Source organism: Eleutherodactylus coqui, chromosome 3, assembly GCF_035609145.1.
Source record: "Eleutherodactylus coqui strain aEleCoq1 chromosome 3, aEleCoq1.hap1, whole genome shotgun sequence".
NCBI lineage: Eukaryota > Metazoa > Chordata > Amphibia > Anura > Eleutherodactylidae > Eleutherodactylus > Eleutherodactylus coqui.
In genome coordinates this window covers 117702469-117728536 of record NC_089839.1, presented here as the reverse complement: position 1 = coordinate 117728536, position 26068 = coordinate 117702469, and the positions used below count along the sequence as shown (strand labels likewise).

Here is a 26068-nt window from a genome sequence, read left to right as displayed (position 1 = left end):
TACTTTATCGTCTGTCACAGATGCTAAAATCAACTTAGCCACTTCGTCTGACCATGCTCCGATTTCTGCTACCTTTCGGTGGGGTGAATGTGGGGAAAAATATAGAACTTGGAGAAATAACCTCTTTCTGAAGGGGATCCCTCAAAATTCTAAAGACATAACGAATGCCTTGGAAGAATACTTCCAGATTAACGCATCTCCAGATATCTCCCCGCTGTCTGTTTGGAATGCACATAAGGCTTTCATCAGGGGGGTCCTCATTAAGATGAGCGCCAATTATGAAAGAGAAAAAGCAGCCCAGCTTAATGAAACTCTCTCACAAATTACAGTCACTGAACAAATGCTCCGAGCCCTTCCCACAAATGATACGCATGAAAAACTCTTTGCACTTAGACAAAAACTGTGTACACTCCTTATGGAAAACTTTGATAAGGCATTGAAATCCTCCCGTATAAACTATTATGTCTCAATAAACAAACCATCCCGGTTGATGGCAAACTTAGTTAAAAAGAAAATACTTAAAACTAAAATTCCATTCATAATTAACCCTAAGGGAAAAAATGAAAAAATCTCTCACCCAAAACAGATTGCTGAGATTTTCCGCCAATTCTATGCAAATCTATACAACCTTAAAGAGGACAGCTCCACACCCCAACCCACCCCGCAAAAAATCTCGGCTTTTCTGCAGGACCGTAATCTTCCATCTCTTTCAGAAGCCCAAATAGCTTGCTTAAATGATCCCATTATCAACAGTAGAAACATTTGAAATAATAACAATGGTAAAACCTCAAAAATCCCCAGGACCCGATGGATTTTCTAACGGATACTATAAACGCTTTGCACCCTCCCTTGTGCCTTACATGGTCCCTGCTTTCAATCAAGCGATACTCCAAAGTAAACTCCCAGGAGAGATGCTAGAAGCCACAGTGGTTGCAATACCTAAACCAGGCAAAGACCTATATCACCAACAAACTTTCGTCCAATCTCTCTTCTAAATTGTGACACAAAAATATACTCAAAAATAATAGCTCATAGACTTCTCAAGATTCTCTCCGATCTAATACATTCAGACCAAGTAGGCTTTACGAAAGGAAGACAGGCCCCTGATGGCACGCGAAGAGTTTTGAACCTTCTCAACAAAATAGATACCTTCCATTCACCTTCTGTTTTGCTAGCTCTGGATGCTGAAAAGGCATTTGACAGAATCCACTGGGATTTCGTTTTTTCAGTTCTCGAAAAATTTGGATTCACAGGGAACATAGTTCAAGCAATTAAAGCCCTATATTGTTTCCCAAAGGCCAGGATACTGATTGATGGTACACTATCTGACCCCTTCTATATCACAAATGGTACTCGACAGGGATGCCCACTTTCACCACTGATTTTCACCTTAGTGATGGAACCCCTGGCGGAACATATTAGAATAAATCCCCACATCCATGGAATGTATGCAAATGTTCGCCAACACAAAATAAATCTTTTCGCAGACAATGTTCTATTAACACTAACAAAACCTGCAACTTCTCTTCGAGCAGCATACACAACTCTCTCACAATTTTCAGAGGTTTCATACTATAAATTAAATATCTCCAAATCACAAATTTTAAGCATACACGTAAGTGAAAAATTAAAAATAGAACTACAACGTGAATTCCCAATTCAGTGGCAACCGAAAAGCATCCCATATCTAGGAATAAAATTATGTTTTCCCCTTCGCGAAATTGCCACTGCAAACTATCTTTTCCTATTGAAATCCTTACAAAGTGACTTATATAACTACAAAAAACAACAAGTTACTTGGTTAGGCCGCATCACATTGTACAAAATGATGATTCTCCCAAAACTTATGTACCACTTTCGAACGCTCCCAATCCCTGTCCCGAAAACAATAATTCAGAAATTTCAAAAACAACTATCCAATTATGTTTGGGAGGGAAAACCACCTAGAATTTCTTTGTCTACTCTAGCATTAAACACATCTCCGGGGGGAGTTGGCCTCCCAAACCTTGGAACATATCGGAATACCATTATTCTAAATCAATCACTGTCAGGGCTCACAAAGCCCCCGTTGATTAGCTGGCTCAGTCTGGAAGCAGAAGAACTTGGCTCTAAATCTTCAACCTCTTTAGTCTACGCAAAAACCCTATCTGTCATTTCTCTTCCTTTGCGTTCAAGGCTGGATCTACCCTTCTTACCTTTAACTATGAAAGCAACGCTAGAAGCGTGGGGCAAACTAACTCAATCTTCATACAAATTAATGCCTTCAAAATTAAAAATGATCCCTATCGATTCCTTAGGATATTTTATTTCAGGCCTCGAGATGACCTCGTGGATTAGGAGGGAAATAAGATACATCTCAGATCTACTCACTAACGACAATATAAAACCATTTTGGTCTTTGATAAGTGAGTTTGAGATCCCAAAAGAAGACATATTTAAGTATTTTCAAATCAGGGCATTTCTCCAAACCTACCAAGTACACAACATGACTATTCCTGGGTCGATATCTCAACGTCTTGAAAGAACCCTACAAGTAAATAAATCCAGGACTAGAGTCTTTTATGACCACCTAGCAGGTAACTTAGGAGCTGGGAAGAAATGTCATCTCCTAAATTGGGAAAAAGACCTAGGAATTAATGTTCCAACTGAAGCATGGCTAGATTCCTTTAGGTGGGCAAATCCAGCTACCAAATGCGCTAACATGATAGAAACGCATACGAAATTATTAACAAGATGGTATTTTACACCACTTCAACTTAAAACCCGCCACCTATCTACAGATGCCTTATGCTGGAGAGGATGCAAACAGGAGGGATCCCTTCTACATATTTTCTGGTCATGCCCATCAATCGCATCTTTCTGGAAAGAAGTATTTTCCTTACTCAAACATATGACAGGAACAGTTATCGCAGCGCTCCCAGGTATAGCCCTCTTACTCCTAAACTTAAAACAAATTACACCCTCGACCAAGCAGTTGGTGTGACATATACTTTTAGCCGCAAAACTGCTTATTGCAAGACGTTGGAGATCAACTGAGGTGCCAATAATTAAAGATCTAATTTACATGGTCTCTGAGCACAATGTCTTCGAAAAAGTTCTAGCCCTTAGAAACAACACCATAGAAAAATATGACTCTATATGGAATTTGTGGCACAGTATGTGTCTGTCATGATGTCTTCTCCTCATGTTTGTTTGTTTATACCCAGTTTCCACCCTTCCAAATGCTATTTTCTTCTACTCTCTAATCTCTTCCGTTGATTGGAGATTTTGATATATTTCAATAACTTTGAGATATTACCATCTGAAAAATTGGTATTGTGATGGTCATGCGATAAGATAATTAATACAACAAAAAACTATCATATGTTAGTGCAAGCTTACTGCGGAGACTATGTAAAATTTGAAATGTAATATGTATTGTATGATCATTTTCAAATGCTAAATTCAGCCTGATGAAAGATCGATAGACGACCTGAAAGCTTGCTGTAACATCATTTTTGTTAGCCATTAAAAGGTATCATATCTACAAGATTACTTGGCGTCTCTCACTGAGAGCAATCCCACTTTATTTTGAAAGTTTCACATCTCATCAAGCCTGAAGTACATAATGAAATGGAATTGTGAACACTGTAATACATGTATAGAACATTTCTAATGTTGGAAACAGTACTGAAAGTTATATAATAAAAAGAAAACATTTTTCTCTTCCTCTTAATCATCATTTGGAATGTTGCCTGAATGTGGCAAATTGTACTTATGGTATTTTGTTGGTACAAATTGTTTTAAAGCCGGAAAATCATTGTGCTGCTTCATATGGAATGTGAAAATATTAGAGTACAGATTATTCCTTGTTCTGGAATTATGTTCTGACAACGTGTAAGCCCTGCTGTAAGCATTGCGATGCTGCACAATATGGCATGTTACAGATGTCATTTTCCATTCCCTTTTTTTGAATGTTAAAAAGGACCCTGTACCAGTATAAGGACATCAAAATACATCATAAATTTGCAACATATCCAGTTTTTATAGAATCATAGAATGTTAAGGTTAGAAAGGACCTCGAGGGTTATAGTATTAAACTCCCTGCTCAATGCAAGCGTCACTAAATCGTCCTAGACAGATCTCTGTCTAGTCTCTGTTTGAAGACTTCCATTGAAGGAGAACTCGCCACCTCCCGTGGCAACCTGTTCCACTTATTGATCACCCTCACTGTCAGAAAGTTTTTCTAATATCTAATCCACGTCTCCCCTTCAGTTTCATTCCATTGCTTTTAGCCTTTTCTTGAGCAAATAAGAATAGAGCTGAGCCCTCTGCATTGTGACAGCCCTTCAGATATTTGTAGACCACTATTAAATCTCATCTCATCCTTTTTTGCAAGCTAAATACTCCCAGATTCTTTAACCGTTTCATCTAGGTAACTCTTCTCTGAATTTGCTCCAGTTTGTCTATGTCTTTTTTACATTCAGTTGCCTGGACACATTATTCCAGATGTGGTCTGACTAAGGAAGAGAAGAAGGGAATAATAACTTCACGTGATCTAGACTCTATGCTTCTTTTAATACATCCCAAAATTGTGTTTCCTTTTTTGTTGCTGCATCACACTATTGACTCATATTCAGTCTGTAATCTATTGGTATACCCAAGTCTTTTTCAGATGTTTTGCTGCTCAACTCAATTCTTCCCATTCACATGTGCTGCTGCTTAGCCCAATTCCTCCCATTCTGTACGTGCTTTTTTAATTTTTCTTGCCCAGATGAAGTACTTTGCATTTCTCCTTGTTAAATACTAGGGATGAGCGAGTATACTCGCTAAGGCACTACTCGCTCGAGTAATGTGCCTTAGCCGAGTATCTCCCCGCTCGTCCTGAAAGATTTGGGTGCCGCCGCGGGGCAGGGAGCTGCGGGGGAGAGCAGGGAAGAACGGAGGGGAGATCTCTCTCTCCCTCTCTCCCGCCTGCTCTGCCCGCTCCCCGCCGCAACTCACCTGTCAGCTGCAGCGGCCCCGAATCTTTAGGGACGAGCAGGGAGATACTCGGCTAAGGCACATTACTCGAGCGAGTAGTGCCTTAGCGAGTATACTCGCTTATCCCTATTAAATACCATTCTGTTACTCACCTCCCACTGTTCACGATTGTTTAAATTGTTTTGAATTCTCTCTCTTCTGTAATGTTAGCTTTGTGTCATCTTCAAACTTGATCAGTTTCCCCTCAATTCCCTCCTTTAGATCATTTATAAAAATGTTGAACAACACTGGGTCCAGGAGAGAACCTTGTAGTACCACACTTGAAACTACAAGTTTCTTCCACTTGGATATGTAACTATTTATGACTACTCTTTGAGTATGATCTCTCAGACAGTTTTGAATCCACCTAACAGTTGCCTTGTTGATCCCATATTTGGTTATTTATTTTAATAAGGAATGGATGATATGAGATACTTTGTCAAATGCTTTACTAAATTTGGTGTAGTTCCCATGGTCTACCTTCTCTTTTTTGAATATAGAAGCAACATTTGCCCTTCATCAATCTTTTGGGACTTCTCTTGTTCTCCAGGAATTTTCAATGATTATGGCAAGTGGTTCAGCAATTACACCTGCTGCTTCCTTCAGTATCCTAGGATCCTGGAGACTTGAATTCATTTAGATTAACTAAGTGTTCCCTCACAATTTCTCTGCTTATAAATAGCCTATATTCTTTTATTCCCCTAATAGCACAGAGAAGATCAGCTGATGTTACATTTACTTTCTGAGAAAAAAACAGATACAAAATAGGAATTTAAAAATGTGGCCTTCTCAATATCATTTTTAACCAATTCACCATTTTCATCGTGTAAACATCCAATAGCATCTTTGATTTTCTTTTGACATACCCCCAAATCCTTTGTTATTGTTTTGGCCTCTGCTGCAAGCCTCAATTCATTATTATCTTTAGCTCTTCTGACACTTGCTCTACAGTTTCTGTAGACTGCATTTTATTTTTGTTTAGATATTCACCCACTTTCCATTTGATAAACATATTTTTATTCCTTTTTAGCATGTGTGTAAGTTCTGTGTTTAAATGCTTCCCATTCTTCTGTCTTTTAGGGATTGTTAATGATTGAGCTTTGAAAATCTCATTTTGCAATATTTTCCAACCTTCTTGGACATTTCTGTCCTTAAAGGGGTTGTCCCGCGCCGAAACGGGTTTTTTTTTTTTTTCAACCCCCCCCCCCGTTCGGCGCGAGACAACCCCGATGCAGGGACGTACAGAAAGCTCACCGGAGCGCTTACCTTAATCCCCGCACTCCGGTGACTTCTATACTTACCTGTGAAGATGGCCGCCGGGATCCTCTGCCTCCGTGGACCGCAGCTCTTCTGTGCGGTCCATTGCCGATTCCAGCCTCCTGATTGGCTGGAATCGGCACGTGACGGGGCGGAGCTACACGGAGCTACACGGAGCCCCATAGAGAACAGGAGAAGACCTGGACTGCGCAAGCGCGGCTAATTTGGCCATCGGAGGGCGAAAATTAGTCGGCACCATGGAGACGAGGACGCCAGCAACGGAGCAGGTAAGTAAAAAACTTTTTATAACTTCTGTATGGCTCATAATTAATGCACAATGTATATTACAAAGTGCATTAATATGGCCATACAGAAGTGTATAGACCCACTTGCTGCCGCGGGACAACCCCTTTAAGAACACCCAGATATTGGATCCTTCATACCCTCTTTCTGAGTCTATTGAAATCTGACTTTCTCAAATCAAACCTTGAAGTCTGATTTTTCTCAGGTCTTCCTCCCCTTGTTATCCAGAATTCAATGATAGCATGATTGCTGCCTCCTAAGGTCCTAACTACCCTTATTTCCTCACCCATTTCCTCAGTGGTTGGTAAGAATTAGGTCCAAGATAGCAGATCCCTGTGTTTTCTCTTCTATCTTACCAGTTACCCACTTACATATATGTTTGCCCTGACAAAGCAATCTCCTTTTATATATGCGGAATATGTTGGCGCTATATAAATAAAGATTATTATTATTTTATGCTGCAGTTTCAAATACTTCGGAAAAATCAAGAAATGTGACATCCATGTGACTATCCCCGGTCCAGTCTAGAACTTACCTCCTCGTAGAAGCTCATTAGATTCATTTGACTGATCCCTTCTACAATAGAGGTGTAGCGTGAGCCACAATTTCTGGATATATTTTTTATATATTTTGTTCAGAAGTGTACAAATGTCCTTTTAGGAGTGATAAATATATTGAACAGAATGGGGCCTAGTACTGAGCCCTGTGGCACCCCACTAGCGATGGTGGCCCAATAGGAGCACTAACCATTTATTACCACCCTCTACTTTCTATCTCTGAGCCAGTTCTTTACCCAGATACATACGTTTTTGCCCAGACCTAGCTGCCTCATTTTATATATAAACCTATTATGCGGCACAGTGTCAAATGCTTTAGAGAAATCCAGATATATGAGATCAATAGCCTCTCCCAGGTCCAGCTTAGAACTTACTTTATTGTAGAAGCTGTTCAGATTGGTCTGACATGATTGACCCCTCATCGAACCCATGCTGGTGAGGAGTTATTCCGTTGTTCTCCTTGAGGTATTCTAGGATGGCGTCTCTCAGAAACCCCTTGAATATTTTTTCCAGTTATTGAAGTGAGACTTACTGGCTTGTAGTTACCAGGCTCTCTTTTGGACCCCTTTTTGTAAATTGGAACCACGTTGGCAATGTGCCAATCCAATGGTGCAACTCCGGTCTTGATAGTGTTCATAAATATAAGAAATAGTGGTCTAGCTATCACATCACTTAGTTTCCTTAGAACCCTTGGGTGTATTCCATCTAGACACGGCGATTTATCGATTTTAATCCTCTTTAACCAGGTCTGCACGTCCTCCTGTGTTAGGTATGCAATATGTAGCAGGGGGTTCATTTTATTCCCCTGCATCTCGTGTGACATTTCCTTTTTGTTCGTAAATACACTTGAAAAGAAGCCATTTAATAGATTTGCCTTCTCCCCATTGTCTTCTATGATTTTTCCGGCATTATTCGTTAAAGGCCCAGTGCTCTCAGTGCAAATCCGTTTTCTGTTAATATAGTTGAAGAATAGTTTAGGGTTATTTTGGCTCTCTTTGGCGATCAATCTTTCTGCCTCTTCCTTAACTATTTTAATCTTTTCTTTACATATTTAGTTTTTTTCCTGTATGATTTTATCGCTTCTTCGCTGCCTTCCTGTTTTAATAGTTTAAATGCTTTCTTTTTTTCGTTTATTGCCACCCTTACCGTCTTATCGAGTCACATTGGTTTCTTTCTACTTGTGATTCTTTTTTTTTTAAGGGTATGAACTGCTCACATGAGGTGATTTAGGATCTTTTTAAACTTTTCCCATTTGTCCTCTGTACTGATATTGTTGAGGATGTTGTCCCAATTAATGTTACTGATAGTAGTTCTGAGCTGATCAAATTTTGCTTTACTAAAGTTTAGTTTTTTGTTGTTCCCTGATAAGGTTTCTTATTGAATGACAGCTGAAAATTAATTATATTGTGGTCACTATTTCCCAAGTTTCCCCCTCAACCTGCACCCCCATTATTCGGTCTGGTTTCTTAATACTAAGTCCAGAGTGGCCCTCCCTCTAGTGTTCTCATCTGAGACCCCACTGTGAAGTAAGTGAATGCTCCTTATTACTAGTAATTGTATAAGTAGTCAATCCCCTGGAGTGCTGAGCTTTTTCATTTATTGTTTATCTGCATTTCACTGCAAGTAGGGAGTCAGTTGCAAGAACTAAGGATGTTCCTTTGTCCAAATATTTAGATACTAATTATTGTGGGAAGTGCACTCTATTTTTATGGATTGTCCGACAGGATCCTGTATCTGCAGCATGGAGGGATTTAAAAAGGTGCTATACTTGAATAAAAATGATCTGTGTACACGTAGATAGGAGCTGTTATGATCCCATGCAATTTTGCCAGATTTTCCAATACATTCTGGGTAGCCTGGAGGATTAATACTACAGTCCTTGCATTCATAAATTGAGAAACTGTAGGTAACCTGCCAGAACTAACATGTGTTATATAATTTTATAGTATATCTGGCTCTTTGTGAGAAGATTTATGCCTTGGATGTTTAGATTATTCTGAAGAGCAATAACGAGATGCTCCATATTCTGCCACGCCCGTGGACAGGCGGCCTAAAGGAGAACGGGACCAGCCCTGGTGTGTTCCATTTTTAATTTGGCAGGAATCTGAGAGTGTAAGTGTATGAAGCTAGGGGGTTGAAAAAATACTTGACCACAACTTTCTTTAGGCAATTCCAAAGGAAGAACTCACAGAAAGGAAGTGTTGTTTGTGTCCTCTAGAAAGTAGGTGAATTGTGGACCAGTTAGAAAGAGACCACCTAAAAATTAGGAGATTAGGTCACAAACAAACAAGGAGATACATTGAGGGAAATCACATCTGATAGTAGTTTAACTATGACAGTGCAGTGTAAATACAAGCCGTTCAGTATTAAACGGCCACTATGTTAACTGAATGGAATGGGGCAAGGGAGAGAACTGATATCTGCTCATGCCACCCCGCTGTGGGCCAGCGATACAAGCAGGAGCACGGGAGCGTGTATGTGCGGGGACGAGTGTCAGGCATTGTTTGCCCGACATTTGTCCCATCTAAATGGGGCTTTAAGCGCCATTTAGATGGGGCTTTAAGCCCCATTTAGACTGTATTTAGTCTTGACAGAAATTTTTATGATATAATTAAATTATAAATATTCTGCTGTATTTATTTATGGAAATATGTAACTATTTGATACCAGTCTCTGTTACTAATAATGTATTTCAGAAGGTAAACACCGACGAAGACTCTTTTTTGGTAACTCTTTCCTTCGGACTGTGTATTTTGGGCAGAAGACTACTTGCAGCAGCACATCACATGCCTTTCAGGTGACTTTTACATATAAGTTGTCATTCATTTAAATCGATTAATTAAAGGGGTTGTCTCACGAAAGCAAGTGGGGTTAAGCACTTCTGTATGGCCATATTAATGCACTTTGTAATATACATCGTGCATTAAATATGAGTCATACAGAAGTTATTCACTTACCTTCCCTGCGCTGGCGTCCCCGTCTCCATGGCTCCGTCTAATTTCAGCGTCTAATCGCCCGATTAGACGCGTTTGCGCAGAAGGGTCTTCTGCCTTCGGGTCTGTCCGGCAGCAGCGGCGTTCTGGCTCCGCCCCCTTCTACGCGTCATCACGTAGCTCCGCCCCGTCACGTGTGCCGATTCCAGCCTCCTGATTGGCTGGAATCGGCACACGTGACGGGGCGGGGCTACGCGATGACGCGTAGAAGGGGGCGGAGCCAGAACGCCGCTGCTGCCGGACAGACCCGAAGGCAGAAGACCCTTCTGTGCAAGCGCCTCTAATCGGGCGATTAGATGCTGAAGTTAGACGGAGCCATGGAGACGGGGACGCCAGCGCAGGGAAGGTAAGTGAATAACTTCTGTATGGCTCATATTTAATGCACGATGTATATTACAAAGTGCATTAATATGGCCATACAGAAGTGCTTAACCCCACTTGCTTTCGCGAGACAACCCCTTTAAATAATTTTTAAATGTAATATATTGATACCATATTAGCATTTAATACATATGCTGTTTCCTCATGATTGAAAGCAGTAATAATTTTCGAACAGATATTTACTAGAGATGAGCGAGCGTACTCGGCCACGCCCCTTTTTCGCCCGAGCACCGCGATTTTCGAGTACTTCCGTACTCGGGCGAAAAGATTCGGGGGGCGCCGTGGGTGAGTGGGGGGTTGCAGTGGGGAGTGGGGGGGAGAGGGAGAGAGAGGGCTCCCCCCTGTTCCCCGCTGCTACCCCCCGCTCCGCCACGCCTCCCCCCGCCCCCCGGCGCCCCCCAAATCTTTTCACCTGAGTACAGAAGTACTCGAAAATCGCGGTGCTCGATCGAGTAATTACTCGAAACGAGTAGGTTCGCTATCAAGTTGCGATAAAAATTCTTGAAATTTGAACAGCTTCCTGAGTGAAATATCTAGAATGGTACGTGTTATGAGTTTAAGCATTTAGGCCACTATTTGGTATGCAAACAATGCAAAAGAGAGACTAAAATACTGCAATGTGAAAGTGGCCTTGGATATACAAAACGAATAGAAAAATGATAATGTAGTTGGTGTCATCCATACACCGCTTTGAAATCTCAGCACACGCACAGACATCTGTCCACAAATGGGATGGCTTATCTGTGTATGCGCCGGTAGCCATCCATAGAGCAGTGGGTGGATGACGGCAGCTATATCATCCACATCACAGGCGGCTGGAATGGCGGGCCTTTTTGAAAAAAAATGCAGCAAAAGGAGTCAATCTGACCTGCCACCGGACTGCCCAGCTGCATTTACTTAGAAGATCCCTTTAATGAAAAACAAGGCCAACCATTAAACAAATAGGGAGTGAGAGCTCTGGCTGATAACAGAAATCAGTAGCGTTACAAAATGGCAGCAAGCATATCTATAAATCAAAAAACATATTAAAGGACATTTATAGTAGGTTTGCACTGGAAAAATGTAAAAAGAAAACCCATGAAGGTCACACAGCAATAGAAAATAGAAACCACTTATCCAATCAGGGCATAGCTATAAAGGATGCAGGAGTAGCAGTTGCTACCAGGCCCTGGAGCATTAGGGGGCCAAAAAGCAAATCTATCACATAAGACACTAGTATTATAAATAGCACATTGGTAGGTAGGGGGCTGTGTTACAGATTTTGCTTCGGAGCCGAAGAGCTTCTAGTTACGCCTCTGTATCCAATCAATAGTGAGACAAAACAGAACACAATCCTGATGCAGCTTTGAGGTTTTTATGAGTATATAGTCTTAGATTTCATAAAAATTCTGCCTCTTCTATCAGTTTGCAGGACAGAGAAATCCATTCCCCCCCAAATCTGTGGTACAGCTGTAAGATATATCAGGGGAAGTAAGAAGAGTATGTTTCAGTAGAAGATACAGAGGGTAGACAAAAATATGGAAACGCCATAGGAATTGCATGCCTTAAGTTACCTGGGATTATAAATCATATTTCACAATACTACCAGTAAATTTTAACTATATCAAAAGGGCAGCTCAGTGCTAATGATTAAAATCCCATGTGGGTCCTTCCTAATGGTCCGGGATCCATACATGTGTACTACAGCAGAGTTAATAGGCAGAGCTGTAGTTGTTGCGTGATGCAATGATCTTTATTACAGCGCCAACACGTTGTAAGCGTCTTTTGTCTTTGGGACAGCATTCTACGCAGTAATGAGAGAATCATGGCAGAGCTGATGGAATTCTAAAGCGATCAAATTGTTGGGGCCCGTATGGTGATACCTCTGTAACAAAGGTAGCAGACATTTCTGCTGCATCATGAGGCACAGTATCCAAGATTATGACCACATACAGTAAGACTGGAAGAACCGCATCCGACAAACACCAGCATGGACGAAAAGGTGTGTTGAGTGACAGAGATAGACAATCCTTGCATAGGGTTGTGATGAAAAAGAAGCCGACTACAGCTTTGGTGTTTCCTTATTTTTGTCTACCCTATGTATACTAGTTTAAACAATGTTACATTCGCTGAAGGCAATAAGTAAGAGTCTGGCTTAAATGATCATTTCCTGCATTATTATTGTAGTTTGGATGCATTTCTTCATGGACTACATTCCCTGTTTAAAGGGCATTATCAAATCTCCAAAGAAGAAGAATGGGTGTTTGCAGACATGGACTTATTACACACTGTTGTTTCTCCAGCAATTCGAATGGCCTTGAAGCTGCATCAGGTATAAATGTAATGTATAGAGTACTACTACTTGTTTTATAATGCTTTGGGACATGACTGCCTTAAACGTACTGGGGATATACATTTAGGGCTTAAACGGATGGACGTGTTTTAGTCTCATTATGCGGCCTTGAGTTCCACTGAGTTCAATAATTTTCTTTCCACTCTCGGGATTCTCGTGCGTTAATATTACGTGCAAGAAAGATAAGGCAGAACCTATCTTCCTACTTTTTTTTTCAAACCAGTGCGCTATAGCATAGAGTTTCAATGGTCAAAAAAAAGGCCTTGATGCATGTGCAACTACGCTCTGTAGCGGCATGCATAGTTGCACATATGCCTACCTGTAGAAGCCCTTAGAAAACTGTTTAAAAGTACTTTTACATGGGGATGATATGTTGCATATTTTCCACTGCAGATTTGAAAGTGGAAAATACGAAGCATATTACAATAGCAGTAGAGTTGAGCGAACGTACTCTGCCGAGCTTGATGCTCGTTCGAGTATTAGCATACTTGATGGTGCTTGCCACTCGAGCGAGCATCACACTGCGTTCGACCCCGCCCCAGTTTTGAGAGAGAGAGAGAGAGAAAAAAGAGCTCAGCAACCTGCGGGTCACATACAAAAATGCTTGAGTCTCCCATTAAAGTCAATAGGGTTCGTTGCTCGAATAGAGCTCTCAAATGTTACGAAAAGCTCGACTCGAATAATGAGGACGCGAGCATCTCTAAATAGCAGCACAGTGGATGGAATTTGCAGATAACTCATTCACATGCTGTGTAAAAAATCTGCAGTGTAAATTGATATACAGTAAGGATTTTAAATTAGCAGCATTCAAACTTTTACTGCAGATAGGCCATAGATTTGTTGCAGATTTTCTGTGTTGACTTCAATAGAAAAGTCAAAATCTGCAACTTATCCAAATTGTTGAAACAAAAAGTACACAAGCAGCCTTATTGGGTTAACTAGCATAGCAATGCTATACACATGTAGCAAAAAGTATAAAACAAAAACACAAAAAAACACTAGTGGTCAATGTATTGTCTGCAATCTCTTGGAGTTTTGCTGTGGGTTAGGGATAAAACAGATGGGCGCATAAACAAATACTCTTGCTGCTATGGAGCGTATTAGCGCATGAACCAGTGAAAATTCTTTTTTACTTCACAGTTCAAATTTTGGACTATTGCGCACAGGTAAAAAGAGAGCAGGAAGGCAAACTATGTGCAAGAAAGATACGTCAAATACTATCTTTTCTTGTGCATAGCAACCCTTACTCACAGATCCATAGCAGAATCTGCAGGTAGTTACACTTAAAATAACAAAAGCTATGAAATTTAAAAGAAAAGAAAGTGTGCAGTAAGTTTCTGGCTTGTCTAGTGAGAGGCGTAGAGATGTGGGTCAAGAAGGGTATTGTTTCTCCTAGAGCACCTACAAGGTGTGAGAGGAGACTTATAAGTTCATCTATGCTCCTATGGGAAATATGCAAATGGTAAGATGGAACAATATCTCTGAAGTTCCACATATTGGAAGGTAGCATTCCTGCAAGCCAATGTGAGACTTTTTAAACAAGCCTTATAACAATGACTGGGAATTGTAAGCCTAAGAATAGCATATACAGACAGCTATTTCTGGGTTTTCGCCCCTCATCAGTGTGCAGTAGGTATCTGGGAATTATAAAAGGCAGAGCAGTGCAGTGACGTTGTTTCTCACTTTTGCATCATTTTGGGGGGTTTATAGAGTTTTTTTAAAATTGCAACATGCTCTGGATGGAATTTTTCTGGCTTTTTTCATAAGCTTTTGTGGAGAAAAAAAAGCCAAATATAAAGCCTATGTGTGATCAAGAAATGCTACAAAAAAGAAATCAATAAAAAAAGCAACCATCATAAAAAATGATTTCAAACACTTTCAAGATGCCAGCATGTCCAAATGGATACTTTATTACATTCCAAACAGGTACAAAAAATGCAATGTTTTGGTTACTATGAAGCTTTTTCATGATTATAGTTCATAGCAACCAAAACAATGCATTTTTTTGTACATGTTTGGGATGTAATAAAGTATCCATTTGGACATGCTGGCATCATGGAAGTGTTTGGAAGTGCAGTGATGCTAGGGAAGATCGGACAGGGTTTGATGCTTTGGTGCTTTCTTGTGGCGAACAGTGGAAAAATAAAATAGGAGGACATCTGGTGCTGTCTATAAAAAAGGCCCAACAGCACATCATGCATTCTGGAATCAGAATTGATAGTTTGCCTATTTCTGTAAATGTCCAACATAGAACCAAATTGAGAAAAATAATATTTCTTCGTGTGCGCAACAGAGCCAGTTTGCTTGCCCAGAAGAATATGAAGATCATCCTGCACTTTATGAAGCAATCAAGACATTTGGAGAAAAGATTGTAATTTGTGATGAGAAGGATCCTGCGTGGAGGTCTGCTATCCTGTCTAACAAGAAAGAATTGCTCAGTTTGAGACATGTTGTAGAAGATGGAAATGATGAATACAGCGTCATCATGCTGCACAAAAGCTACCTCAATTTCAAAGTCATCAAGGTACAAATTACGTGTTTTCCATAACATCTTAGAGGTGATAAGGGGATGGCTGCTTTATAATTATTAGGTTAACTAGAAACTATATAATAAGGCATATAAAAAAGTCACAGGCCGACCTCACACAGATGTGTATAACGCTCCCATTCTTTTCAATGGGGCTGCTCACACAAGTGTCAATATGCAGTGTCTTCAACACTGCATTTCGACAGCAATGCATGTTCTTTCTTTGGCCGCTTTCAGCCGAGCATCACCCATTGAAGTCAACTTTAGTACCACGTTTTCGACAGTGCTAAACGGCAGCACTAGCAGCAGTACAGAAAAAAAGTTAATACTCACCTAACCGGAGCCCTCCGGGTCCCTGCCGCAGTACTCTGTTGCGCCGTGCAGACAGCCATCGACTGTCAGCAGTGATAGAACTTGTTTCGCTAGTGACGGGATTTGAAAACCCCTACAGTAAAAGAGTCCTCTGATTGGTTGGTCTGTCTGTCTGTCTGTCTCTCTCTCTCTCTCTCCAGCCATCCATCCATCCTTCTTTGCATCCATCCATCCCTCTCTCTTTGCATCTATCCATCCATCCCTCTCTCTTTGCATCCATCCATCCCTCTCTATTTGCCTGCATTCATTTATCCCCCTTTGCATACATACATACATCCCTCTTTGCATACATCCATCTCTCTTTGCATCCATTCATCCATACTTCTTTCCATCCATCCATCCATATCCCTCTTTGTATCCATCCATCCATCTATCCATCCATCCCTCTTTGCATCCATCCATCTGTCTTTGCATATACCCATCCATCCCTCTTTCAACCTATCCATCTGTCTTTGCCTATACCCATCCATCCCTCTTTCAATCCATCCATCTGTCCATCCATCCATCCATCCATCCAAAAAAGACTTAATACCTAACCAGAGCCCTCCTGGACCCTGCCGCGGTGCTCCGTCGCTCCGTGCAGCAGACAGCCATTGACTGTCAGCAATGATAGAACATGTTTTGCTAGTGACGGAATTTGAAAACCCTGCCTACAGAAAAGAGTCCTTAAATTGGTCTCTCTCTCTCTCTCTGCATCCACCCATCCATCCCTCTTTGCATCCAGCCATCCCTCTTTACATCCAGCCATGCATCCATTCCTCATTGCATCCATCCATCCATCTCTCTTTCAATCCATTCATCAATTAATCCATTCCTGTTACAATCCATTAATCCGTCTTTGCATCCATCCATCCGTCTTTGTATCCATCTATCCCTCTTTGCATGCATCCATCCATCCCTCTTTGCATCCATCTATCCATCCCTCTTTGCATCCATCTATCCATCCCTCTTTGCATCCATCCCTCTTTCAATCCATCCATCCCTATTTCAATCCCCCTGCTCAGGTTGCTATGCCACCAAGTCTGAAAAATCCTTTTTTTTGTCTTCCTTTCTTTCCGTCCTTCCATCCTTTTTTCCATCCATCCTTTTTTCTGTCCATCTTTTTATCCTTTTTACTGTTTTTTCATCCTTTTTCGTGTCCTTCCGTCCTTTTTCCAACCTTTTTTACATCCTTCTTTCCGTTTTTTTTCGTCCTTCCATCCGCCCTTCCGTCTTTTTTTCCATCCTTCAATCCTTTTTGCAAGATCAAAGCTAGCACTGAAATGAGCTCTCTAAAGTGGTCCCTGTGTAGTCATGTGAGTTATCCGCATTATCAGCTTCCTTGGTTGCATTTTCACGCGTTTTTAGGCCGCGATGCGGCAAGTGTGAAAGTGTATCACCCATGTGAAATCAGATGAATCTATATCAGACAAACTGAAACTGACGCGTTAAAGGGCCACTCCTGTGATGATATCACTCACTATGTAGCTATCCCCCCAGTATATATAAGTGGGCTAGTATTACCTTGCTTAGTTATTCCTTTCTATCTGTAACTCCCAGCTTTTTACGATGGTCATGTGATCTCAGTTCTGAGCAGCTCACATTTACCTACCTTTATATGCTCATTTATATGCTTAGTTTCTAGTCAGCTTCTAAGTCTGTGTGATGCTGTTAAATGGACCCCACCACAGAAACTGCCTAAAGGGATCTACTGCGGAACCTCCAACCGGAAGTTTCAGTGTATATATGAGACTGGCCTTAGTCCGCTTACCTGCGGATACCGCTCTTACATGTTTACATTAATTACCCATTATACCTGTCTTGAATATATAGTGATTTGTAAGGAACTGCTGGGAAAGTTTGTCAGAAAACGTCATAAGATATTAACAAATAGGAAGTTATCTGGTACATTAATCCATCGCCCTTCTGTTGTGCTTTCACATAATCTAATGAGTTGTTTATATTAAGTTATTGTTGGGGTTGTTCCAAAATTGCAAGTTTGGCTCATGTCCACAGGATAGGAGATAATTTGCTGATCAGTGGATTCTCTTCTCCCTCCACAGTGATATCACTCTGAATGGAGCGCTGGTTGAGCATGCACTGTGAGCGTTTCATTCATGTCATTGGGGCTGACATATTTATCTGAGCAGGTGCCAATCAGGTATCTCTGCTGTCCCATTGACAGTAAATGCAGCACCAATGCACTTGAGCGACCAGCACTCCATTCAGTCTCCTCCTCACTGTGGAGGGTAACCCCACAGTAAGGAGGAGGGTCACAGTGTTGTGGATTTCCTTTTTGCGTCCACGGCCTACTCAATTAGGAATGTTTATACCCTTCCAGATTAATTATGAATTGATTATGTGCATAAGAAGATTTCACACTGACACAGGTTCAGCATGTATAAGCTTCCTCAATTCTGCTTTATTGTTGGGCGCGCAGCCTCTTTTAAAGAGTTTAACATATCTGCCCATCTGGGCAGGTCAAAGATTACATAGATACAACGTATTGTTTAATTATTGGATAAGCATCTTGAAATTCTTCCATCCTCCGGTCATCTGTTATTGGCCATCATGTGGTAGCAGGACGAGATGAGTGGGTTGTCTTGGACCCACGTGTGGTTCCTCCGATATGATTGGACATTACAGCTTGAACTATTAATTGCATAAATTCCCCATGTTATTTGCATAAGTTTCCAGTAAAACTGCTTGGGTTATTATTGCGGTAGCTAGAAGCGGTAATGGTTCAGACTGCGGTTATTTATGTCTGATGTACCCCTGCTAAAGTTACTAACTGCTAGATTTGTTTACAGAGTTTGGGGAATGGAAAGTTTCAACATTTTTACATATAAGGAAGTGAATACATTGGATACATAAAAGAATATATATCTATATTTGTAGGAAAACAAACAACAATGGAAAAGTACTGTCATTTGGTATACAGAATGCTTAACATATAAAAACAGGTCCACTGTCCACTACAGAGGTCCACTGTCCAGAGAATATAGATATAGTGAATTTCCACTACAACAGTACATTCATTCTCAAAATTGGCAAGGGTTTCAGAGGTGATACCCCCACCAATCATTAAATTATTTTCTATCCTATGTTTAGGGGATAACTTGCAATTTTGATGCAATCTCTTTAACTTGTGCGGATTCCTATATAAGACCACTTGGAATTGTTATACTTAAAAAGACCAAGGGGTGGTAACAAAGACTCTTTTATCCACAATGTACAATTAACAGAGTGTTGGATAGAAGAAATTGAACCTAGAAGGAAAAAATAAATCCCTATTCTTATACTTTCCTTGCTTAGTGAACTACAACAGAGATATACAATCCGCACACAAGTCCCGGTTTATAGCAGAGTTATAGTCATAGGCAAGATGGTGAGGGGAATTTTCATAGTGCAAAACTGGGGATTTAGATGGAACAGGATTCCTTCAGATAATTCTGACGACAGTGGGCAAGCTATGGGGATCTCCTCTGACCTCTTGTATGCCTCCATCAGTACTTCTTCAACTCCAGTATTATAAGTTATGTTCACATCTGTGGTGGTTCCATTTACCTGCTCTGTTATGGGAACAGTAAAAAGGAATCCCCTGGCTTAACACATTTGTCTTATGAGGGAACCAAAAAGACCCCATTGACTTTCATGGCATCAGTTTGCTTTTTGTTCAGCTGTCCGGAATTTTACCGAACAAAAAAGTCCTTCATGAAAGACTTTTTCTTCTCACATTTTGTGCCGGATCTGCAACAGAACCTCCAAATGTAGATTCCAGCGTAGATCTTAGCATAGCCTATGTTGTTAATAGAAAAGGAGGTGGAGTGCCTCCTATTAAGCCGTTTAGGACCAGGCACTGTAAATTTACGGCGTCTGGTCCTGGGCTTAAAGCCCAGCTGTATGTAAATTTATGGCAGGGATTTAAGCCTCCTGCTCTGCAATCAATCAGAGGCAGATCGGGTTGTCAGCTGTTAGTAACAGCTGATAACCCGGAGGACACAGCGCTCAATGAGTGAAAAGTGAAAGCAGAAGTTTAACTTCTACTACGGGAGCCCGGGTTTCACGTGACCACCGGGATTTCCTGCTACAGAAGAGCTACAGGGTCCCAGAAGACCCATATCACCTCTGCCAGTGACTAATGTCACTACAGGGGATGTTTTTCCCTGTAACTGAGGCTCCTATGGATGCAAAAAAAAATGGCAAATAAAAAAAAAACAAAAAACATGAATGTCCCCCAGGAGGTCTTATATGACGTCATGGGGGGCATAGATAGTCAAAAACATAATTATATACATCAGAAAATAAAAATTACAGAATACAAGAACAATATAGACATAAGAAACAAAATAACCCAAAGCCGGCGCCAACCAAAACCGTCGCTGTATGCGCCCTGTAAACCAAAACCATACATGTTATATAGCAAAACATCCAAAACAAAATGAGGAACCCGTTCCCATACTTTATTTTAGTGTAAATATACTAATTAAAAAAGCAATAACTATAAATTTTTTAAAAAAAACTTTTTTTTAGCTTTTTACCCCCAATAAACAAAAAAACAGGAAAAAAAGCCAGTGAAAAAAATATTAAAAACAGCCCTCTATATCACGGGGAAAAAAACACAGCAAAAATAATTTTGGTAGCTAAAGGAAAAAAAATAGGGCAGTAAAACTACCAAAGTGTCTGGTTCTTAAGGTACAAACCAGCTTGGTCCTTAAGCGGTTAAGGATGTGTTCCAGATAATGAGAGTGTTTTCTTCACAAATGGTTAAGGTGCTGCCGGTCCAAATACTGTCACCATGTGTAATGGGGCATAGAAATGCTTGACCATGAAAAGGAGAAAAATTATGGACTGCAGGCACTACCCTCATAATGTAAGCAGCATTAAGGTGAAAGGTTTAACCCAAATCCTCTTTATTGGTTAATTAGTAACCCTGCACAATGTGTTTCAGGGACGCAGCCGTTTCTTCAGAAAAAGTTTATCAGTGTTCCACCATCCTTGGTTTTCCTGATTAATGCAATGGTCTGTCAACCTCACTGATCTCATGCCGTGGCTAGTAATTGGCAGCATGTCAAACTGACACGTCATCATTGGAGTGATGTCATTGTAAGCAATGGAGCATTGAGAAGCTATACTTTAGGAGTTCACCCCTTTATCTTATTTTATATTATATTCAACAGATTTTAAAGCATTGTATGGGTAGTAGAACCCAATGAAGGCACATACACATACAGTGGTTACATTTGTTCAGAAAATTCATGGGGGGCTTCTCGCCACCTTATGCTTCAGGTAGCAGATAAGCTAGTATCAAGGATGAAATCGGTGGTGTGGGCGTCAAACAGAGCAGCAAAATTTCAGATTAGGGGTCACTAGACTATATGTTTGCTCCAGGTAAAAAGACTCCCACACTAACGCTTCTGCATTGTGACGTTCTTCTCAGTGCTCCAGTCCTACAACGATGGTGCATATTTCGTACTGCTGACCACAACCTCCAAATTTGATCCACGGTTGTGTCATCCCATTTAGTTTCTGCCGCATTACGATGTAAAGGCCAACCAGCTGTACATGGTAAAACCGTTAGTAAACACCCTTCATTTGCTGAAATTACTTTTGATGGCATCTCAGAGGCATCTTCACTCCTTCATCTTTATCCAGCCACAAAGCAGTTTTCATGGGCATGACATCACCAAAGAGTTTCACAAAATGATTTTCTTCTTTAATCATGCTCTCAGATCACGTAATTGGCCTAATACGGCAACTATTTGCATATCTTGTTTGTCTGAACATATCCTGAAAATTGCATAATGCTGTCACAAAATCTTCATAGGTTGCATTTTCTCTATGAGGCAATGTATAATGCAATGTTTCAAACATCCACAGTTCTACACCATCCTGTAGAAACATCACCCATTATTTCACTTACGTTCATTTATAAAATGACTTGCTGTATAATGCAATATATAGAGATCCTTCAAGTTACAGTATTAGGTTGTTCTGAGGTGACCAATTCAGTGATGCCATGGAAAATGAATAATTGGTTTTCAAGAACCCTAAGATAACCCAAGAAAAGCAAGCCCTTACCTATGAGCTTACTTATGGTAATTAGTGTTGCTTGTCGTAATTGGAACGATTTTTGCAAAATCAGATCGGTTCAGCATGATTTTCAATTATTTTTGGAAAATGGGGCGTATCCCGACCTAAACCGATTATTTCAATAATTGCCCATGACTAATGGTGAGGAAAGAAGCATCTTCAGGATATTGTGCAGTACACATAGTGTACCAAAAATACAGTGAAGCCACCCTCATTTGGTGTCCAAAGGAGCAGCTCATCTTGGCACAGGAAAGTGCAATACAGGACATATAGTACTGCACCGTACTGTAAAGAGAGATGTTACTGGTTAGTCAGTCTGCATGCACACTAGTAATACAGGAGTTTTACTAGTGAAATGTCAATGCTAAATAGGTCGATCTTCTAACTAATCACATGTACCACAGATCTGGATTGTCTATTTCAGGGGTGTCCAATCTGTGGCCCATGGCTCGCATGCAACCCTTGGACCACAGGGGAATTTCTGGCCCACATGGGAAAATTCCTGATGGCTGACCACTCTGTTGGCCAGCTGCTAAACTTCATAATACACTGGGCTGGTTGCTGTCAGTGACAACTACATGCAGCCAGCCCTGTGTATAAGAAACATTGGCTCAGCTATCCAGCTACTACTGTGTGTGACTGTGAAGTAATGGAGTACGGAGGTACTAACACGCAAGGAGGAGGAGCCAGAGGGTGGCCACGTACATTTCAGCTGCTGCTGTTACTGCTCCAAGTTGTAAGTGCATCACTATGCAGAAGAGAGACATGCTGGCTGAGTCTAAACCAGTGAGCTCTCTCATTAGTCCAGTGCTTAGTAGTCCCACCTCCAGGCTGTGCTGATCATGTGACACACTGCACACTTAGAAGCATTGGGACATACTCAGTGGAGCAGTAGCAAGCTGCCCAGCACTGTTGTTAGCTTCGCCTCTTCCTACCCCTCTCTAATTCTCTTTCGGGTTGCAGGTAGGCCAGCGTCCAGTGCCTGGCAGTAGTACTGTGAGTGAGTCTGTGTGAGTTAATGAGTGTGTGGCCCAATGCAGACAGTATAGTAGATGAGCTAGCTCAGCTACCCCATCTGGATTAATTTAGTAGTCCTCAGTTCAGTGCTGTAAGCCTCTGTGTCTCAGGTGGATATAATAATAATAATAATCTTTATTTGTATAGCGCCAACATATTCCGCAGTGCTTACAAAGACGGGGGAATACAGAAAGACAAAAGTACAAAAATTACAGAACCACAGTTACATGTAGTAATCAGTTGATGGAAACAATAGGGGTAAGGGTCCTGCTCCAACGAGCTTGCATACTACAAATAATGGGGCAATACAGAAGGTAAAGGGGCTGGAGATGTGCACGGTCTGGCGAGATGGAGAGCGAGGGATGCTATACACATAGACAATGGTCAGACATTTAGTCGTGTGACGGCAGAATCGGTATAACTGCAGGGGCAGTTGAGGATGGCTAGCAGGGATTGCAGTCAATAGGTCAGGGAGCATGTTATCAGGTTGCGTACAGAGGGGTTTGTTTAGGGAATGCGGTATACCTCCCTGAAGAGGTGCATTTTTAGAGCACACCTGAAGTTTTGTGAGTCCTGGATTGCAAGGATTGCCTTTGGTAGTGCGTTCTAGAGGACTGGTGCTGCTCTGGAGAAGTCTTGGAGGCAGGAATAAGAAGTTCGAATTAGAGGGGTGTGCAGTCTAGTTTTGTTAGCAGAGCGGAGAGCCTAGGCTGGGTGATGGATTAAGATGAGGGAGGCAATGTAGGGTGGCGCTGCACTGTGGAGGGCTTTATGGATGAAGGTAGTGAGTTTAAATTGAATTCTGTATTTGACGGGCAGCCAGTGCAGTGACTGGCACAGGGCAGAGGCGTCTGAGTAGCGGCTGGACAGAAAGATGAGCCTGGCTGCCACATTCAGGATGGATTGGAGAGAGTAGAGTCTGGAGCAGGGGAGGCCGATCAGCAACGAGTTGCAATAATGGAGGTGGGACTGGGTGAGGGCAACAATAAGTGGAGAGGTTGAGGAGGATCAGTAGGGAGTAATAGCCCCTTGATTTGGCTGTCAGGAGTTTGTTTGATACCCTTGTAAGGGCAGTTTCTGTTGAGTGTAGGGGTCGGAAGCCAGACTGTAGGGGTTTGAGGAGAGAGTTCTGTGATAGATAGCTTACGAGGCGGGAGTAAACCAGGCGTTCTAATAGTTTGGGGATGAAGGAGAGATTAGAGATGGGTCGGTAGTTAGCAGCATCAGTCGCATCAAGAGTTGGCTTCTTTAGCAGTGGGAATATGATGGCGTGTTTGAAAAAAGAGGGAAAGATGCCAGAGGTCAGAGAGAGGTTGAATCTAGTGGTGAGATGGGAGATGACCACTGAGGAGAGGGATCGTAGGAGGTGTGAGGGGAGAGGGTCGCTAGCGCAGGTAGTGGGGTGAGCAGAGGAAAACAATTTGGAGACTTCTTCCTCTGTCATTGGTCTGAGTACAGATAGTGAGCAGGAGCTAGATGCAGTGCTGACAAGACTAGGGTCAGGGCTAGTCTGGGATTAGGAAGATATTTCCTAACGGATGTCATCAATTTTCTTTTTGAAGTAGACAGCCAACTCTACAGCACTGAGATCCGTCACAGGGGACTTCGGTTTAGGGCTGAGAAGGGAGTGAAAAGTATCAAAGAGCCGTTTAGGGTTGTGCAATAGTGAGGAGACGAGAGAGGTGAAGTAGACTTGTTTGGCATGGTGGACGGCGAGGTTGTAGGTTCTGAGCATAAATTTGTAGTAGAGAAAGTCTGCAGTCGTTTGATATAAATTGATTAGTTAACCCCTAAGTGTATGTTCACAGGGTGGAATTCTCACATGTGTTAATATTGTCTCTACAAACTGCAGCAAAATCCATGGCTTTCTGCCGCGTTCTTTGCCATGAGTCCCCATGGGGATCTAGCCCTCTCAGTGAGCAAAATCCACATGCGGAATACCAACGCATTTCATTAGTGACTCAAGACAATCCTCTTTCTTTCAATGTAGCCCAAAGACGCCAAAAGGTTGAACACCCCTGGTCTATGGCATTGTATGTTAAATGTGATTTCAAGTTACAATGGCCCAGAAAAGAACATTTATTGTGGAAATATTGTATTCTAAGGCAATCGTAACTCAAGGGACCACTGTATTGTAGACTGAATGGATTACTAGTATAGCCAACCTTAGCTGCCATAAATAATTATATTATATTGTTGCAGGTAAATAAGGAATGTGTAAGAGGACTTTGGGCAGGACAACAACAAGAACTGATCTTTCTCCGAAATCGGGATCATGAAAGAGGCAGCATTCAAAACAACAAACATGTTTTAAGAAATTTAATCAACTCCTCTTGTGACCAACCTCTGGGTTATCCCATATATGTATCACGCCTTACTACATCTTACCAAGGCACACACAATCAACTCAACCAATTATTGGGTGGACCAGTTAATTTTGAAATTCTTACTTCATGGTTTCAAACAAAATGGCTTATGTAAGTACTGCAAACCCCAATTATATGCAAAGTAAACATTTCTAACAGGATAAGATGTGAAAGAACGACATCTAGTTCCAGCTATTAGGGCTTATTCACGCGGGCATATGTGGCTTTCGGTCTGTGAATACGTAGCGTATTCACAGACCGAAACTTGCCTATTTAGGGCGTATTTTGGCCCTTCTTAAGATTTTTTTGCATGCATAAGTGCTGTGTATTTATGCACACAAGAAAAGACAGAAGGAACCGTTTATTTTATGCACAAATACGCACTAAATATGCATGTTTTATGCATATCTGCGCAGTCCCATTCACTTTTTGTGTGTATGTTTTGTTTTATTTAAATAAATACATTAGCAGAGAAAGTAAATTCAGTAGTGATTTTAGATGTTACTTGTGTAATTCAGGATAAAAAAAGACTACGACAGAAGTCATAATGATGGAAGCATTAATGAAGAACCTGAATGTGAGGGTGGATTGTCGTCAGTTTCCATCAATTCAGAAAGCAATACCAGTGAGAGCTTTAGAAACTCATCAAATGCTTGTCATAAAGGCTCAGGGACTAAATCGAAGGAGAATAAAGTTCACCAAACAAAAGGTACAACTTTGTCTTTTAAATGTAAGTGTAACAAAAAGCACATGTCCTTAAAGGGGATCATCCAGCTTTTTAAAATTCTAAAAAAAATGGAAAGGGATGGAGCAAACCCAATAATGTCAGAGGCTTGAATCCCAGATATGTAAACAGCAATCAAAAAGCCTTGGGAAGGGTTGCGAAAAAT

At 41.2% G+C, this 26068-nt stretch overlaps 1 protein-coding gene across 1 annotated transcript in view; it reads left to right on the top strand.

The window, feature by feature from the left end:
• The window catches only part of PCNX2 (pecanex 2), a 397565-nt gene that overhangs the window by 351372 nt on the left and 20125 nt on the right, over window positions 1-26068 (top strand). Inside the window, exons 27-31 of the mRNA XM_066594873.1 lie at window positions 9815-9915; window positions 12659-12803; window positions 15118-15348; window positions 25015-25289; window positions 25697-25887. Of these exons, the coding sequence (XP_066450970.1) occupies window positions 9815-9915; window positions 12659-12803; window positions 15118-15348; window positions 25015-25289; window positions 25697-25887 (943 nt within the window). The remainder of the gene's footprint in view (window positions 1-9814; window positions 9916-12658; window positions 12804-15117; window positions 15349-25014; window positions 25290-25696; window positions 25888-26068) is intronic.